This window comes from Carcharodon carcharias, chromosome 10 (genome assembly GCF_017639515.1).
Source record: "Carcharodon carcharias isolate sCarCar2 chromosome 10, sCarCar2.pri, whole genome shotgun sequence".
Lineage (NCBI taxonomy): Eukaryota > Metazoa > Chordata > Chondrichthyes > Lamniformes > Lamnidae > Carcharodon > Carcharodon carcharias.
In genome coordinates this window covers 52,037,952-52,057,061 of record NC_054476.1, presented here as the reverse complement: position 1 = coordinate 52,057,061, position 19,110 = coordinate 52,037,952, and the positions used below count along the sequence as shown (strand labels likewise).

The 19,110-nt window shown below is 41.3% G+C and overlaps 1 protein-coding gene across 4 annotated transcripts in view; it reads right to left on the bottom strand.

Annotated features, from left to right (window-relative positions):
* ppp6r3 (protein phosphatase 6, regulatory subunit 3) overlaps positions 1-19,110 on the bottom strand; it is a 115,964-nt gene that overhangs the window by 83,888 nt on the left and 12,966 nt on the right. For 3 of the 4 annotated variants that reach the window (XM_041196850.1, XM_041196852.1, XM_041196854.1), the window contains exons 2-3: positions 11,738-11,818; positions 460-692 (exon numbers count right to left, since the gene is read on the bottom strand). In XM_041196850.1, the coding sequence (XP_041052784.1) occupies positions 460-686 (227 nt within the window). In that variant the 5' untranslated portion in view covers positions 687-692; positions 11,738-11,818. The remainder of the gene's footprint in view (positions 1-459; positions 693-11,737; positions 11,819-19,110) is intronic. The other variant, XM_041196851.1, reaches the window with a different exon arrangement.

Below are 19,110 nucleotides of genomic sequence, written 5' to 3'. Positions count from 1 at the left end.
AAGAGAAGTTAAATACAGAAATACTCTCAGCATTGGTGCTGCATTATCATTTGGGCCTCGAACAAATTCACACAGGACTAACACTATTAGATCGTTGTCTAATTTATGTAAAAGTCATGAGCAAGCAAATAGCTGAAGAAATACAAGAGTCAGGGCTTAAGGAACATTCCTTAAAAGATACCAGAATCATTATTTGCTTTACAAACTAATAATGACAACTTCCCAATTAGTGCATCTTGCTTTTCCTTTTCTAAAACAAATAGGATATATTAATAGGATAAGCACCTAACATTTCCTATTTTGAGCAATTAACAATTAAATGACAACAGTTATTTCTAGCTTCCAGGTAATGCCATTTAGAAAGCCTCAACTTTCAACAATGAAATCTCACTTAGTATACTTCACTCATGTATGGAAGTATTCATTTGAATGACACTGCCCACAATAATACTTTCTTACTTGTATTTCATCTTCTCATCCATATCATCTGGTGGTTCCTGGGTGATGTATGTGACTAGATCTTCCATACTCTGTGTTCGGACCAGAAAGTCCAACAGTTTGCGGTTCTGAGCTTTACATTCCTGCAAAACATCTTCCTCATCCATTAGTTCAGTAAGGGTGACATCTTCCTTCTCGAGGAGAGTGTCTATATGGGATGACGTGTGAAGATCAAACTTCCAAAACATGATGCACTGATTTAAAAGATAAAAAAAAAATCAAGGTCACTGAGTGCAGCTATAATTCAACAGGAAAGAAAACACTATTCTGTTTACATCAGAAAACAAGGTGTGTTTCTCTTGATAGCTCAGCAGACAAATGTATCACAGAAGACAAGGTCATACAGACCATGAAAGATCAATCTGTAATATGTGCAGACTGCACTCGGAAGACCAAACCTAGTAATAAAGGCACAAAACTGGAAAAAAAATCAAGGACTATGTAAGCACTCAATCCAGGTGAACAGAGAGCCAAAGGATTAAATGATATCGGAAGAATTGTAACAATGATCAATATAGAGGGTGGAATGATCAGTGTTCACAATTTTACAAGATCAATTAATGCATCCCAGACTTAAATTTGCCTAAAATATTCACCTGATCAAAGCAGGTAGAGCATCTCTGCTCGTTATGTTCAAGGATTTCTGATGAGTAATTTGAATGCTGGGGAAATTACGGTAATTCTGCTTATGGCGGAAAAAACTTGGGATTCAAAATTGCTCCATAGCCATTACCGAATGAGAGAAGGAAATTTTTAGATTTGAATAAGAGGTATATGAGAAACAACACAAACAGTATAGTGGAAAAGGAGATAAACACAAATACACTGCTGATTTGGGGCAAGTGGGTGAGAGAAGAGCATTTTAACAGTGAGACTATTTGAGTCTACAGTTCACTCACAAACAACTTTAAATCGGGAATAATTCCACATTTCTCTTTGTAACCTCTTGTTTCAGCTCCAATTCTCTCATTTTAGGCTGCGCTTGCTGCCAATGCAACTGCAGGGGGCATATTCATCAGTCAAGCAGACACAGTGCCTGTGACATCACTGCCAGCAATGCCACAGGTAACAGCCTGCATCAAAGAATATGATCTTCCAGAATATTGAGCAATGTAAAGATATTTAAACAAGCATGGCATCAATAAAAGGTGTTTTTCTCACCATGGTTAAAAATTGCAGTTTTCACAAAACTGAACCCCAAACACCAGTTAAAAATCCTGGGATTGCAAGTGCGATTTGCTCACCACCCTGCTTGCTTCCTTACTGACCACCCAGTTCCTGAGATAAAAACAAAAAACTGCGAATGCTGGAAATCCAAAACAAAAACAGAATTACTTGGAAAAACTCAGCAGGTCTGGCAGCATCGGCAGAGAAGAAGAGTTGACGTTTCGAGTCCTCATGACCCTTCGACAGAACTAGGTGAATCCAAGAAGAGGTGAAATATAAGCTGGTTTAAGGTGGGGGGGGGGAGATGGGTTGGGTGGGGGGAGAGAAGTGGAGGGGGTGGTGTGGTTGTCGGGACAAACAAGCAGTGATAGAAGCAGATCATCAAAAGATGTCACAGACAACAGAACAAAAGAACACATAGGTGTTAAAGTTGGTGATATTATCTAAACGAATGTGCTAATTAAGAATGGATGGTAGGGCACTCAAGGTATAGCTCGAGTGGGGGTGGGGGGAGCATAAAAGATTTAAAAATATTTAAAAATAATGGAAATAGGTGGGAAAAGAAAAATCTATATAATTTATTGGAAAAAACAAAAGGAAGGGGGAAGAAACAGAAAGGGGGTGGGGATGGAGGAGGGAGCTCAAGACCTAAAGTTGTTGAATTCAATATTCAGTCCGGAAGGCTGTAAACTGCCTAGTCGGAAGATGAGGTGGTGTTCCTCCAGTTTGCATTGGACTTCACTGGAACAATGCAGCAAGCCAAGGACAGACATGTGGGCAAGAGAGCAGGGTGGAGTGTTGAAATGGCAAGCGACAGGGAGGTTTGGGTCATTCTTGCGGACAGACCGCAGGTGTTCTGCAAAGCGGTCGCCCAGTTTACGTTTGGTCTCTCCAATGTAGAGGAGACCACATTGGGAGCAACGAATGCAGTAGACTAAGTTGGGGGAAATGCAAGTGAAATGTTGCTTCACTTGAAAGGAGTGTCTGAGCCCTTGGACGGTGAGGAGAGAGGAAGGGAAGGGGCATGTGTTACATCTTTTGCGTGGGCATGGGGTGGTGTCATAGGTGGGGGTTGAGGAGTAGGGGGTGATGGAGGAATGGACCAGGGTGTCCCGGAGGGAACGATCCCTACGGAATGCCGACAGTGGGGGTGAAGGGAAGATGTGTTTGGTAGTGGCATCATGCTGGAGTTGGCGGAAATGGCGGAGGATGATCCTTTGAATGCGGAGGCTGATGAGGTGATAAGTGAGGACAAGGAGGACCCTATCATGTTTCTGGGAGGGAGGAGAAGGCGTGAGGGCGGATGTGCGGGAGATGGGCCGGACACGGTTGAGGGCCCTGTCAACGACCGTGGGTGGAAAACCTCGGTTAAGGAAGGAGGAGGACATGTCAGAGGAACTGTTTTTGAAGGTAGCATCATCGGAACAGATGCAACGGAGGTGAAGGAACTGAGAGAATGGGATGGAGTCCTTACAGGAAGCGGGGTGTGAGGAGCTGTAGTCAAGGTAGCTGTGGGAGTCGGTAGGCTTGTAATGGATATTGGTGGACAGTCTATCACCAGAGATTGAGACAGCGAGGTCAAGGAAGGGAAGGAAAGTGTCAGAGACGTCCCACCCCACCCCCCCACCTTAAACCAGCTTATATTTCACCCCTTCTTGGATTCACCTAGTTCTGTCAAAGGGTCATGAGGACTGGAAACGTCAACTCTTTTCTTCTCCGCCGATGCTGCCAGACCTGCTGAGTTTTTCCAGGTAATTCTGTTTTTGTTTTGACCCAGTTCCTGATCTCTCACTGCCTGCCTCCCTCCTGCTCAATGCCCTGCTCCCTTGCTGTCTACAGGCAGCAAGTGAAGTGACCAAGGGTTGGGGTAGGTGGTTTGTGAATGGGCGAGAGTGGCAGCAAGCAAAGTAGTGAGCAAAGTGACAAGTGGGGTGAGCACGCGGGCGGTGAGTGTTCAATGGGCATACAACGATGACATCAACAGCACCATGCACGCACTGGGCAGTGGGTGCCAACTTCCTGTTCCAGGCGCACACTGATGATGTCAACTGCACTTACTTCTGTTCCTGTGCAGTGGCGGATGGCGTTAATAAATTTGGTTAGTATTGATCACAATGCAAATTTTACATCAATTAAATATAGCTATTTGTTTACTAATTGCCGATAGTTGTCACCAATTTTTTCTCATTATACTTTAGTGGGATCTTTCAATGCATAATCTGGCTACCATATTTGCTTACAAAATAATTCAAACGTATCCAATGCCAGTGAGGCACATGAGGTGTTCTGAGGACATAAATGGCACTATATAAAATTTAAATCATTTTTTTTGTTCAATGCCAAATTATCTATTTATATAGTACTTTTAATCCTTTCCTCACTGTCCACAGAAGACATCTGACCTGAGCATGACTCTCCAAGGAGTTCAAACACACACTCCAATTTGATATAGCCAAACTGATACTTTTTAAAAATAACCAGCACTATGGATGAGCAACAAAGGCTGGCCTTGCCAGCTAGGCCCACATCCCATGAAAGAATTAAAAACTCAGCCATTTTGTTATAAGTATTAACACTATTTCCAATTAGTAAGGATATCATGTAATTGGTAAGAATAATGCAACATTAATTTTTTACTAGATAACTGGTGTAATTTTTCACTTGGGGTCTCAATACTAAAAATTATTCAACAATTATGTCAGTTGCAAAACATAAAGCTAATGGTCAAGCAGTGCAACTCAGGTAGCAACTTTTGCATATTTACATGTAACCAAGCATCTGTTCCTTGCCTGAAGCTGTTGTATCATTTACTCAAACAGTGAACGTCATCAGTCTTATTATTTTGACAGCAAATTCCTGTCTCAATGAAGCTTACCTCAGAATTACAAATGAGGATACCTTCCTTTGATAGGCTAGTAGTTACAAACATGTAGGGGGAGGTAACAAACACAGCTGGCAGCTTCTGCAAAGATCCAAGTCTTTAGAGGCTGCACTATCACGATTAATTTCATCCTCTGGAAGGGTTTCAAAGTGCTCCAAAACTGATTAACAGGATTTCAATATCCCACTCATTAGCTTGGAAGATACATCAAATGGTTATTCTGTATTGGATTAAAACTCTTGTGCCTGTAGATGTACTGTGCATAGATGCCACACATTTTCATTAAGGAACCTTACACTATTGGGCGCGTGTGGGAATTTTCCTCAACACGTTTACATCTCCAAGTGCTCATCAGACAGAGACTTTACAGAAGTAAGAAGCAAACTTGAACAAAATGTCAATGTTTACTTCTAACTTTCCTTTGTCACAAAGACCTAAACAAACTTGGAAGAATGTGACGGTTCAGCGACCTGCCTTGTATTATTTCATGAGAGCCTGTTTTAATAATTCGTAAGAATTTATATCTTCCCTATATTGAGATCACACTAATTTAAATAGCTGTTTTAATTTGCTACATTTAGGTGTCAGCATTAATTTAGTAATAATATTCTTGCTTTGGAGTCCAAAAGCTCAGTGGTTTTATGTCCCATTCCAGAGACTTGAACACCATAAGCCAAGCTGACACTTCAATGCATCAGAGAGTGTGCTGCATTTCCAGAGGTGCATCTTTCATATGCGATATTAAGTAAAGGTCCCCCTTGCCCTCCAAAAACAGTTATAAAAGATCCTATGGCACCATTCAAAGAACAGTAGCAGCTCTGTGGTATACTAGCCAATATTTATTCTCATTCAGTATCACAGATTGTCTGATCATTTATTTCATTGAAGTTTCTGGAACCTTGCTGTAAGCAAACTGCCTGTCACTTTACTATGTCCTAAGAACACAAAAGGCACTCAAGAAATGTGAAAGTTGTCTCTTTTCTTTCTATCCAACCATAATTTTACAATTGCCTTTTTCAGGGGTTCTTGGTTGTCCTGAAAATGGAATTGGCCAATCCACAGACGAGAAAGCTGTAATGACTCAATTGTAAAGCATGCGCCAAACAAAACCTGTTGGACACACTGCATACTTTTGCAATAATTTATGAACAACTGGTATAATTATAAGAAAGTACCCTTGATCATGCTCTACCCCCAACTTGAATTCCAAAGCAGGAGAACCAAAACAAGGTTTGGTAACATTCTTTGACAGGGTGTCAAAACATTTGCTCAAAATGCACAGAATTACAAACTAGACTTCTGAAAGAAATAAAGTTGAATGAGATATTGCAAAACCTGTTGTATTTGCGCTGGTCTCTGTTTCATTTTACGAAGTAGGGGTACTTATAGCACTGCAATATGTCATTCAGCTCCAATGATCCATGCCAGTATTATGTTCGACATGAGGTTCCTCCCAACCTCCTTAATATAACCTCATGAACATATCCTATCCTTTCTCCTTATATGCTCATCTAGCTTCTCCTTAAAAAGCATCTCTACTGATTGTCTCAACTACTCTATCTGGTATACAAGTTCCATATCCTAACCACTCTCTGAATGACAAAGTTTCTCCTAAATTACCTATTGGATTTATTGGTGACTATTTTATCTATAAAGTCCCAGGTTCTGGTCTCATCCTCAAGCTGATACATTTTTTCTAAGCCTGCCCAATCAAATTCTATCATAATGTCAAAGAACCTGTATCAGGTCACCCCTCAGAGTCTTCTCTTTCCTCAAGAAAAGCAAACTCAGCCAGTTCAACATTTCCCAATAACCTCTGTTCTGGTAACATTCCTATAAATCTTGTCTTGTTCCTCCTCTAGCACATAGAATCTCAGAACTGTTATGGGGTAGAAGGAGGCCATTTGATCTATTGTGTCTAGGCCAGTTCTCCGAATGAGCATTATGATTCAGTGCTTTTCTTCTGCCTTTTCCCCATAACCCTGCACGTTGTTTCTATTTAAATAATCATTTAATACCTTCTTGAATGTTTCGACTGAACCTTCCTCCATCACACTTCCAGGCAGTGCATTCCAGACCCGAGCCACCACTGTGGAAAGTTCTCACATTTGCCTCTTTCGCAAATCACTTTAAACCTGCGCCCTCTTGTTCTTGAGCTTTTAACAAACGGGAACAGGAAGTCTCTCCCTATCTACTCTGTCCAGACCCCTCATGACTTTGAACATCACTATCAAATGTCCTCTTAGTCTTTTCCTCTCTAAAGGAGGACAGTCCCAACTTCTCCAGCCTATCTTCAAAACTGAAGTTTCTCATCCCTGGAACCATTTTTGTAAACCTCTTCTGCACCCAGAATTGTACACATTACTCCAGGTGAGGTCTAACGAGTGTCCTATACCAGTTCAGCATAACGGCCTGGCTCTTGTACTCTATGCCCTTATTACTGTGTGCTTTATTGACTGCTCTCTCCACTTGTCCTGCCACCTTTAATGATCTATGAACATCTACACCCAGGTCCCTTTGTTCCTGCACATGCTTTAGCGTTGTACCCCTTATTTTATATTGCCTCACCATGTTCTTCCTACTGAAATGAATCACCTCACGCTTCTCTGCATTGATCTTCATCTGCCATTCCACCAACTTGTCTATGTCCTTCTGAAGTCCTACACTATCCTCCTCACAGCTTACAATGCTTCCAGGTTTTGTATCATCCACAAACTTTGAAATTGTCGCCTTCACACCAAAATCTAGATCATTAATATATATCATGAAAAGCAAGGGTCCCAATACAAACCCCTGGGGAGCTCCACTACAAACCCTCCAGCCAGAAAAATATTAACCATTACTCGCTGTTTCCTATCACTCAGCCAATTTTGTATCCATGTTGATACTGCCCCTTTTATTCCATGAGCTATAACTTTGCTCACAAGTCTGTTGTGTGGCACTGTATCAAATGTCTTTTGGATGTCCATGTACACTACATCAACAGTATTACCCTCAGCAACCCTCTGTTACCTTTTCAAAAAACTCCAGCAAGTTAGCTAAACACGGTTTCCCATTTAGAAATTCATGTTGGCTCTTCCTAATCAACCCACATTTTTCCACATGACTGCTAATTCTATCCCAAATAATTGTTTCTAGAAGCTTCCCCACCACTGAAGTTAAACTGACTGATCTGTAATTGCTGGGATTATCCTTACAACCTTTTTTGAACAAGGGCGTAATGCTTGCAATTCTCCAATCCTCTGGCACCTTCCCAGAGTATGGGAGGACTGAAAGATTATGGCCAGTGCCTCTGCAATTTCCACATTCACTTCCTTCAATGTCCTTGGGATACATCTCATCAGGTGCCGGTGCCTTGTCAACTTTAAGTACCGACAGTTTTGTTCCTTAGCTGTAGCCAAATTGATTCTTTCCTGAACGCACTGGGATATCCTCTTTCTCAGCACTGCAATGCTTTCCTTAACCAATATAGTCACCCCTCTTCCTTTCCTTCCTGCCCTATCTGTCCTGAGCACCTTGTACCCAGGAATACTTAACACCCAGTCCTGCCCTTCCTTGAGCCAGATCTCTTATCACATCATAATTCTGTATGGCAATCTGCACCTGTAGCTCACCAATCTTATTTACTATACTCTGTACGTTCATACATGCAGTATAACCCTGCTGCATGAACTATTCACAGTCCTCCAAGTACAGTTTAAATTAAGCTCTAATCAAATCTAACAACTTCTCTTTTCAATACTACTCCTCTATAAATGAATTCCAGTTTGCCTTTTTAAATGGTTTAACCTTCCTCACTACTTTTAGTGATTAATTATATCTGCACACCCCCAATCCCTCTGCCCCTCTATTCCATTTAAACACTTATTTTCCAAGGAGTAAGTGACCTTATCATTTATAATGCATTTTCCAATTATATACCCATTCTGCGAGTTTGTCACCTTGTATCTTAGTCCTCCTCCTATTAACTGCACTGCCAATTTGGTGTCAGCAGCAAATTTTGAAATCGTAACTTTCAACTTCAGAATCCAAACTATTTACATAATTGGTGGATAGCAGTCCCAACACCAATCATGAACTTCCACTTCCCACCATCCGCCAATTTGAGTAACTATCTTTAACAGGAATGAGAGAGGGTGAAGGCAAAAAAGGTGAGTTTTTTGTGAAAAGGAATCATTTGGGGGAATCTTTGGATCTAGCTTCCCAATTGTGTCCACAGCGGAATCTCCAGGCCACGATCTAACATTTTCAATTTGATTTACTTTGCAGCGCTGCTTACAGTTGAACATACAGCCTCTGCCTTTGGGCCCAAAGTAAATCGCAAGTTTAAATGAGGTTTTATTTCAATTGTAATGCATTATAAGCTGGTCAGTTTCTACATGTACACTGACAACACCCAGCTCTAACTCACCTCTCTCAACCCTCCACTGTCTCTAAACTCTAAGACTGTTTGTTCAATATCCAGTACTGGATGAGCAGAAATTTCTTCCAATTACATACTGGAAGGCTGAATCTATTGTCTTCAGTTTTCATGACAAACACCATTTCCTAGCCACTGATTTCATACCTCTGAGGCTGAACCAAACTGTTCTGACCCCCAAGATGAGCTTCCAAACACACATCTGCGCCATCACCAAGATCATCTGTTTCCAACTCCATAACACTGCCCATCTCCATCCCAGTCTCAGCTCATCTGCTGCTAAAAACCCTCATCCATTACTTTTTTATCTCTAGATTTGATCATTCCAATGCACTCCTGGCCGGCCTCCTACATTCTATCCTCTGTAAACTTGAAGCCATCCAAAACTCTGCTGCCCATATCATTAACCACACCAAGTCCTGCTCAGCTATCTTCCCTGTGCTTGCTGAGCTACATTGGCTTCTGGTTAAGCAACACCGCCATTTTAAAACTCTCATCCTAGTTTTAAAATACCTCCATGGCCTCGCTCCTGCTTATCTCTATAGTGTTCTGATTTCTCCAAAACATGGTGGTAGCCACAATCTCCAAACTAATTTAAGACACGTTTTTAAAATTCAAATTTTTGCCTCGTTTTGCAAGGTTTGCTAAAAGAAAATTACAAATTGAATTTTCTATGTCATCTGTCAATGCAAATGTTTATGCTAAGCCACAACATTGTAGTCATGACCAACTTTCCTTGCTGTCAATAAAGCTAAGCAGCTTCAGAGAACACAGAGGTTAGAGCATAAATACAGGAAAGGCCTGTAAATCAAAGATCCTGTAGACCCAGTGCTGTAAATCCAAGAAAATGAGTTTGCACACCAAAGTTCAAAAAAATCTGTCCTCATCTCTAAATTCACACTTACTGGTCCAAGAAAGAAAGAGACAGACAGACACTTTCAGGCCAAGGGCACACACACATCTGAAAAGGAGGTTCTTGTCAGTCATTACCTACAGGGAGTCTGGGACAATTGGGGAGCGAGAAAAGAAGTTTGCTCAGGGCAAGGTCTGACCTGAAAAGTAGGAACTATCAATCGGGAGAAAGAGGAAATAAGAACTGCACAGTTGTACCTTTACATCGTGCTCACGAATTACACTTTCTGAAGTCAGGTGTCAGCCCCCAATTTCCTCCCAATCAGCAGCCATGTTTGAGGATGGCCCACCCAGTTGCCTTGCGCTTCAGACCACACTCAATCTTGGAAGTGTAGCCGGAATTCGCGTTTTGTGATGTTCATATGCCACATTCGATCCCCCCTCACCTAGCAGCTTGCACTTTGGCACCACGTCCGACAAAGCCACATTGTCAACATATTGCACAGGCTTTCTCCCCTTTCTGTTGTTGTGTTAGTAAGCTCAGAGTCACATTGTGCTATTTTTAAAATATTTAAAGTGCAACGTATTTCAAATACACCTCTACCATAACTTCAGAGGTGGAAACAGAAAACATTTCAAAGGGCAAAATTCCCATAATCAAAAATTCGGAATTCCGCCAAAAGGCAGAAGTTTCTCATCCCTGCTTTAACCTCTATTCTGCTATCTGTTTTGTAGCCAGCTTTGAATCCATTCTGCTGCTTGTTCCTTGGCTCCACATGTTCTTCTACTTAATAGTATGCAACTCAAGATTAAGATCTGTCAGAAGGTTACTTGTCCATCACTTGGAGGATTGTGCAATAGCAAATCATTCCAAAGTATAAAGGGTAAAAAGGGTTAAACTGTTCAACCCATGGTGTGCTATTCCATATTACTAGGTACTAAGGTTCAGTATGCCATATTTGCTGCTCACTATGCGGTCTCCTCTACATCAGGAGACAGCTTTGTGGAACATCTCCATTCAGTCTGCAAGCATGATCCCAAACTTCCAGCTGTCTAGCTTTTAATTCTCCACCCCATTCTCACTCTGCTTGCAGCCTCCTACATTGCTCCAATGAAGCTCAACACCAAGCTCAAGGACCAGCACCTCACCATTCAATTTAGGCACTTAACAGCCTCCCCAAATCACCAGTGAGTTCCGTGATTTTCGATCATGTCTCTGACTGCGCCCCCGCAACAACCCCAACCAATTTTTGGACAGCAGCTACTGATGATGATTCTGCTTTCTACATTCACACCTCCCCTAGAACCACCTTTTGTTGCTTTACTTGTCCCATTACCATCATCTCCTTTAAACTTGCACCACCATCCCTTTTGTCATTTAATACCTTCTGCCTTCCCCCACCCACCAGCTTTCCCTGGTATTGTACTTGTAACAGGTTTTAAGCGTCTCTAACATTTTCCAGTTCTGATGAAAAGTCACCCTTATAAAACATTAACTCTATTTCTAGCTCCATAGATGCTACCTGACCTGCTTTGTATTTCCTGCATTTTCTATTTTTGCATCTGTTGAACTTTGCCAAAATGTGTCACATTTTTCTGAAAAGTCTAGATTTGAAATTAGAATAAAAATTGCTAAAGTAATTCAGATTTTAAAGACAAATTTTTGCCACCAAATGCCTGGAGAAACCCCAAAGAGAAGCAAGCATTCAATTAAAATGGCAAGTGGTATACACAAAGGTGAAGGAGGAAACCAGAAAAATAGCATTAAAAACAAATCACCTTCAGGCTTTAAGTTAAAGGTAGCACTGGAAACAAGTGTTTTCAAGCAAGATTATCTTTTCAGTAAATGCATAAATCATTTCCTTTTTAAAATATAGGTTACTGCAGAGCTACATTGAAGGCATAATGGGATAACTCACCTGTTTTGGAAACGCAGTTACACAATGACAGGTCTGGCAAGGTTAAGGAGATGAATCCATAAGATTTAACGAAACTATATACTGCAAACAAAAAAAAAATCAATGCCTGGGCAAGTAACTATTTGTAATAATACAAAAGGGCTAATTTGCCATAATGAATAATATCCAGAAAAGCACTCAAAAAATTCAACTATTTCCTTACCTCAGATTTCATGTTAGGGACATTCAGAAAGGAAATTGCAAATGAAGTAATCTCAAATTTTATTTTTTTTATTTTCCAACATGGACAACTACCACACCCAAACGTGTAAAAATTTGACCTTAAAACATCTAGTGAGCTAATGCTGGTTACACAAAATGTGCCAGATATTTTCTCAAAGCTTAACTCATAAAACCTACAAATTCACTGATGTATTTTACAGGTTTTTTCCAAGTTTATTCAGTTAGCTCTGCCAACCCCAATCACTTTCTAAGCCTTGTGGCTTTACTGTAAATGCATTATAGATCCAAAGATAACAAACAGCACTGAAATATATAAAAAGGTAAACTCAGAAACTAATTAATTCATAAATGTACTTATTACAAATAATTTACCTTGGTTATTACACTATGTCAAATGTTTACCTATGTTTCTCTTTAGTGTAAAATATCAGTTTCATCCAATTTACCTGTACTTGCATACGAGGCAAGTGCCACAAATTACAGCAGCATCCTGTCAAACTTTATGTAGAATATAAACTCACACGCAAATTTGAGATTTAAAAAGGCCACAATTCCCATTAAAAAGGTTTTTTTCCAGGAAGAAGCAGAAAACACGGTGGCATGGTACATGAATGCATTATTCTTTCACCTCCAAAGCTTGGATTTGAAACACAGCCAGACTGATGGAATTAGCTTTTTTTAAAATTCATTCAAGGCAATGCTAGCATTTATTACCCATACCTAATTTCCCTCAAGAAGGTGGTGGTGAGCTGCCTTCTTGAACTGCTGTATTCCATGTAGTGTAGGTACACGCAGAGCTGTTAGGGAGGGAGTTCCAGGATTTTGACCCAGCGACAGTGCAGGAGCAGCAATATACTTCCAAGTCAGGATGGTGCGTGGCTTGGAGGGAAACTTTCAGGTGGTGGTGTTCCCATGTATCTACTGCCCTTGTCCTTCTAGATGGTAGCAGTTATGGGTTTGGAAGGGGCTGTTTTGGTGATGGTGATGGCATAGTGGTAATCTCACTGGACTAGCAATCCAGAGGCCCAGGTTAATACTCTGGTGATACAGGTTCAAACCCCACCACGACAGCTGGTGGAATTTGAATTCAATTAATAAATCTGGAACATAAAGCTAATCTCAGCATTGGTGACCCGACAACTATCATTGATTATTATAACAGTCTCCTCCCTGTCAAATGCAAGGATTTTAGGCAAACTAAGGTTCAACAATCTCAATGGACACAAAAATGTTTACAACTCAGTAATTTTTCTCAAAGACCATAGAATGACTAGAACGAGAAAGAAAATCACACAAGAGTAAGCATTGCTTTGAGGTTAAAATGAAGACGCACAGCTGGAATGGGAAAAACAAGTTTTCTTCCGCTCTCAGGCGACAGAGATTTGATATGCTAAAAAGGCACATTTCTGTTCAACAACATTCAATGATTTTTTTTAAGTTTGTAGAGAAGCTTTAGTTGCATTTAGGAGGTGTATTGTATTATTTGCTGTAGATGCAGTCAGATTTTCTACCAGCGCAAAAGCCATTCATCTTTTGGAATCAAAGTAGTAGAATGGTCAAACAAAAACGGAAAATATCGGAAACACTCAGGTCAGGCAGCATCTGTGGAAGGAGAGCAGCTCTGATGACAGCTCATCAATCTGAAACGTTACCTCTGTTTCTCTCTCTACAGATGATCATACTAAACCCTGTTCTCCCACAGTCTTCCTCAACTTACAATTCTGAACATTTTAGGAACTTCCAAAAACTAAAGTATATTCAGTGATACCAATTCAGTGATGCCACTAACCTGCATAAATAATCAGTCTTCCTGTACGTTGGCTCTGTACATCAGGGGGAAAGTAAATGCATGGTGAAATTAAAAGTCAAATTTTAAGGCTACCTCCAGCCTTTCCTTCCAACCTGCCACAGAAAATTCTGATGGTTTACAGATGATAAGTGGTCACATAAATAACAAGGTTGCTTGCATCAATGAATTGGGAGTCCAGCGAGAGCTACTTACCCTAGGGAAAAAATGGCCAATTGAACTAGTCTACAAAAAAAAAAGCTTTTAAGTTCAAAAATTTGATTTTGGAATGCAGTAGAAAACTGATAGGATATTAGCCGAAGCCAACACCAGACTTTCAGTAGGATAAAGTGAAGATAAAATACATTGAACGTTAATTAGTTTTACCCATTCTTTGGCCACACTAGTTTAAAACAACGACACCTTTTCTTTACTTTTGCTCCTGGTTTAGTAATATTTAGCACTAGGGAATAAAGCAGTTTTATACAAAGCCCACCATGCAAAGATCCTGCTCCTTAATCACAATTTTTTCTATTATTTCTTCAACGATTGGAGCCTCTGCTCCTTTGCACGCTTCTGTTTTCCAAGCACTAAATGCAACAATCTACATGCTCTTGCTCTCTGCACTTAAATCTAATACATCACAATCACCTATCCCAGCTCATTCATTATTTGGGCTTCAAAACCACAGAACTCTGTCTCCCTCAATTCCTGTTCCACACACTATATGTATACATTTAAAATCTAAACTTATCAATATCTAACTACTATTTCTTACTTCATCTCATAACATGTTTCAATTCTGGTAGCACCCCTTATTTTAGAACTTGCTCCCTCACTCTGTCACAAAGTCTATAGACTAGGTACTGTACAGGTAACTGGAGTGTGAAGTTTCTCCTCAGTCCCAGCGATGCAATAACAGAACTCTTCAAATTTAAACACCAGCCTATTTCTGTGTTATAATTTCTTATCAATTCTTTGTAATGTATACTATCTTTATTGTAGCAAACAAGTTCAAGAGTATGGTTACCAGTTCATGCCAAACTATGGGAAATTTATTTCTTGCCCATTTAAGAACAGAATATGTAATTCTTTACATACAATAACACTGGATAAGTATTGAGTTGACACAAGGGTCGGTTCCAATCCTTCACATAAGCCACTATATTGTCCTCATATATGCGGCACATTTAACATTTGTGCTATGTAAAATCATTCTCTATGAATCAATAACTTTGGCATCGGGGTGCATATGACAAAAAAAGGGGACCATGGACAAAAGAGCTGAACTCCCGAGGTGAGGGTAGAGTGACTGCCCTTGACAAAAAGGCAGCATGTGATCGAGTGTGGCATCAAGGAGCCCTAGCTAAACTGGAGTCAATGGGAATCAGGGGGGAAAACTCTCCATTGGTTGGAGTCATACCTAGCACAAAGGAAGATGGTTGTGATTGCTGGAGGTCAGTCATCTCAGTTCCAGGACATCACTGCAGGAGTTCCTCAGGGTAGTGTCCAACCATCTTCAGCTGCTTCATCAATGACCTTCCTTCCATCATAAGGTTAGAATATGCTCTACTTGCCTGGATGAGTGCAGTTCCCACAACACTCAAGAAGCTTAACACCATCCAGGACAAGGAGAGACTGAGGTGGGGGGGGGGTGGAGAGAGAGAGAACATGATTGAGGTGTATAAAATTATGAGGGGCATAGATAGGGTAGACAGGAAGGAACATTTCCCGTTGGTGGAGGGATCAATAACCAGTGGGCATAGGTTTAAGGCAAAAGCAGGAGGTTTAGAGGGGATACAAGGAAGAATTTTTTTTTTACCAAGAGGGTGGTAGAATCTGGAACTCACTGCCTGAAAAGGGTGGCAGAGGCAGAAACCCTCATAATATTAGAAGTATTTGGATGTGCACTTGCGATGCTATCACATACAAGGCTATGGGCCTAGTGCTGGAAAATGGGATTAGAATAGTTAGGTACTTGTTTGACCGGCGCAGACTTGACAAGCCAAAGGGCCTTTTTCTGTGCTTAGATCTCTATGACAAAAAGCAGTCTGCTTGATTGGCACCATATCCAAAAATATTTACTCCCACCACCACTGACGCACGGTAGCCGCAGTGTGCACCATCTACAAGGTGCACTGCAGGAATTCACCAAGGCTCCTTAGACAGCACCTTCCAAACCCACGATCACTACCATCTAGAAAGACAAGGGCTGCAGACAGATGGGAACACGACCACCTGGAAGTTCCCCTCCAAGTCATTCACCATTCTGACTTGGAAATATATCGCCATTCCTTCACTGTTGCTGGGCCAAAATCCTCGAACTCCTTTTCTAACAACATCGTGGGTGTACCTCAACCATATGGACTGCAGCGGTTCAAGAAATGCAGCTCGCCACCACCTTCTCAAGGGCAACTAGGGATGGGCAATAAATGCTGGCCTAGCCAGGGAAGCCCTTATACATGAATAAAAAACTGAAGACAATGAAAAAACTTCAGAACACAGTTTAGCGGATTGAATTTTATTTGATGATCTGCCCAGAAATATTAGAGGTGATGCATTTTGGAAAACAGGAGAAAACATACATTAACTGGTAAAACTAAGTACAGGAATGAGATTTTCAGGATTTCAGATATTCAAATCTTTAAAGTTGAAGCTCTAAAGCTGTTAAAATGTAAAAATTTTATTAACAGTACAAAAGCAAAGACAAACCTGTACCAATCATTTGTCTGGCCACAGCTAGAATTTGTTCCATATTGGGTGCCAAACTTTACAAAGGACATCAAGACCATGCAAGTGTAAGAGAGATTCCACATGATATCAAGGATGGCAGGAACAGGGGTAGCCTTGTTCTGCAATTCAGATCATGGCTAATCTGGATGTCAACTTCATTTACGCACCTTTGATCCATAGCCTTTGCTACAATTAACTAACAAAATACTATCGATCTCTGTCTTCTAAAATTCAGCATCCACTGCTTTGTTGATAAAGCTTCAAATTTCCACTGCCCTTTGCTTTAAGTTCACTCCTGAATTTAATTATAAGATTGCAACCCCCTGGTCTAAATTCTCAAAGGAAAGAAGTTTTTCTACCGAATTATTTTGTTGTTTTAAATATCTTGATTAGGTTATCTGTCGACCCTCTACACAGACAGGTGCTGATTTTGCAGTTATTTTGTGGCAGCAAACTTGTCAGCATTTGCTATCATTAAAGCATTTCAAGGTGGCAGCTCACCATCAGCTTCTCAAGGGCAACTGGGGAAGGGCAATAAATAGTGGTCTAGCCAGCAAAGCCTTCACCCCTTGAATGAATTTAAAAAAACTACCTTCTGACATTCATACATGTAATTAAACACAGAAATCCAGAATAAAAGCAAAATACTGCAGATGCTGGAAATCTGAAATTAAAACAGAAAATACTCAAAAAAACTCAACAGGTCTGGCTACATCTGTGGAGGGAGAAAAGAGTTAACATATTGATTCTGTGTGACTCTTCTTCAGAGCTGAAGAGAGGTAGAAATGTGATGGGTTTTATCCTGTTGAGAAGGGGGTGGGTGGAGCAAAATATAAGGTCAGGGATAGGTGGGAGCTCAGGAGAGATTTGACAAAGATGACATGGACACAAGACAAACTGAGTGTTAATGGTAGTGTTAAATGCTAAAGAAGTTGCTAATAGTGGCATAAAGGTAAGATAGCAGAGTGTGTTAGTAGCAGAACAAGGGTCAGCACTCTGTGAAAGTAAAACATAAGAACCAGTTACAGATGGCCTCTAGGAAGAGTTGGGAAATCTTTCTTAAAATCAAAATGGAAGACAGAGTTAATGGTCTGAAGTTGTTGAACTCAATGTCAAATCCAAAAGGCTGTAAAGTGCCTAATCAGGAGATTAGGTGCTGTTCCTCCAGTTTGCGCTGGGCTTCACTGGAACATTGCAGCAGGCAAAGGACGGAAATGTGAGCATGAGAGGAACGTGGTGAATTGATAAGCAACAGGAAGGTCCAGGTCATGTCTACGGACTGAGCGAAGGTGTTCTGCAAAACAGTTGCCCAGTCTGCATTTAGTCTCCCTAATGTAGAGGGGGCCGCATTGTGAACAGTGAATACAGTAGACCAAATTGAATGAAGCGCAAGTGAGTCACTGCTTCACCTGAAAGGAGTGTTTGAGGCCTTGAAAGTGAAGGAGGAGGTAAAGGGGCAGGCATTGCACCTTCTGCAATTGCATGGGATGAGGTTTTGGGACGATGGAGGAGCGGACCAGGGTGTCATGGAGGAACAGTCCCTATGGAATGCTAACAGCAGGGGGAAGGGGAAGATGTGTTTGGTGGTGGCATCATGCTGGAGTTGGCGGAAATGGCAAAGGATAATTCCTTGAATGCGGAGGCTGTTTGGGTGAAAAATGAGGACAAGGGGAAGCCTATCATGGTGCTGGGAGGGAGGGGAAGGGGTGCAAGAGGACACAGGTGCAGCATATGGGTTGGATGTAGTTGAGAGCCCTGTCATCCACAGTGGAGGGGGGACTCAACTCAGGAAAAAGGAATGCATATCAGAAGCACCATTTTGGAAACTAGAAACATCAAAACAGATGCGACAGACGCAGAGGGAGAATGGGATGGAGTCCTTACAGGAAGCAGGGTGAGAAGAGCTGTAGTCAAGGTTGCTGTGGGAGTCGGTGGGCTTGTAAAGCATATCGGTGGACACCGTCTATCACCAGAAATGGACAGAGGAGTCAAGGAAGGGAAGGGAAGTGTCAGAGATGAGCCATGTGAACTTGAGAAAAGGGTGGAAATCAGAGGCGAAAAAAAAAACCCCAAAGATAAATTCTCCAGGTCCAGATGAGAGCATGAAGCAGCACCAATACAGTCATCGATTTACCAGAAAAAAAAAAGTTGTGGGAGGGGAGCCTAAGTCAAACTGCCACATACCCCACAAAAGGACAAGTGAAGGAGCCATCCGGGAATCCTGTAGCTACACCTTTTATTTGTAGGAAGTGAGGCAAGTTAAAGGAGAAATTGTTGTGAGAGAACAAGTTCAGCCAGGCAGAGGATAGTGGTGGTGGATGGGGATTGTTCGGGCCTCTGTTCAAGGACGAAGCAGAGAGCTCTCAGACCACCCTGGTGGGGTATTGTGGCTTAGAGGGATTGGACATCCATAGTGAAGAAGAGGCAGTTAGGGCCAGGAAACTGGAAATTGTTGATATGACGTAGGGCATCAGAGGAATCATGAATGTAGGTGGGAAGAGACTGGACAAGGGGAGAATGGAGTTAAGAAAGGAAGAAATGAGTTCAGTGGGATAGGACCAGGCTGAAATGATGCATCTGCCAAGACACTCCTGTTTGTGGATTTTGCAAAGGAGGTAGAAGCAGGCTATAA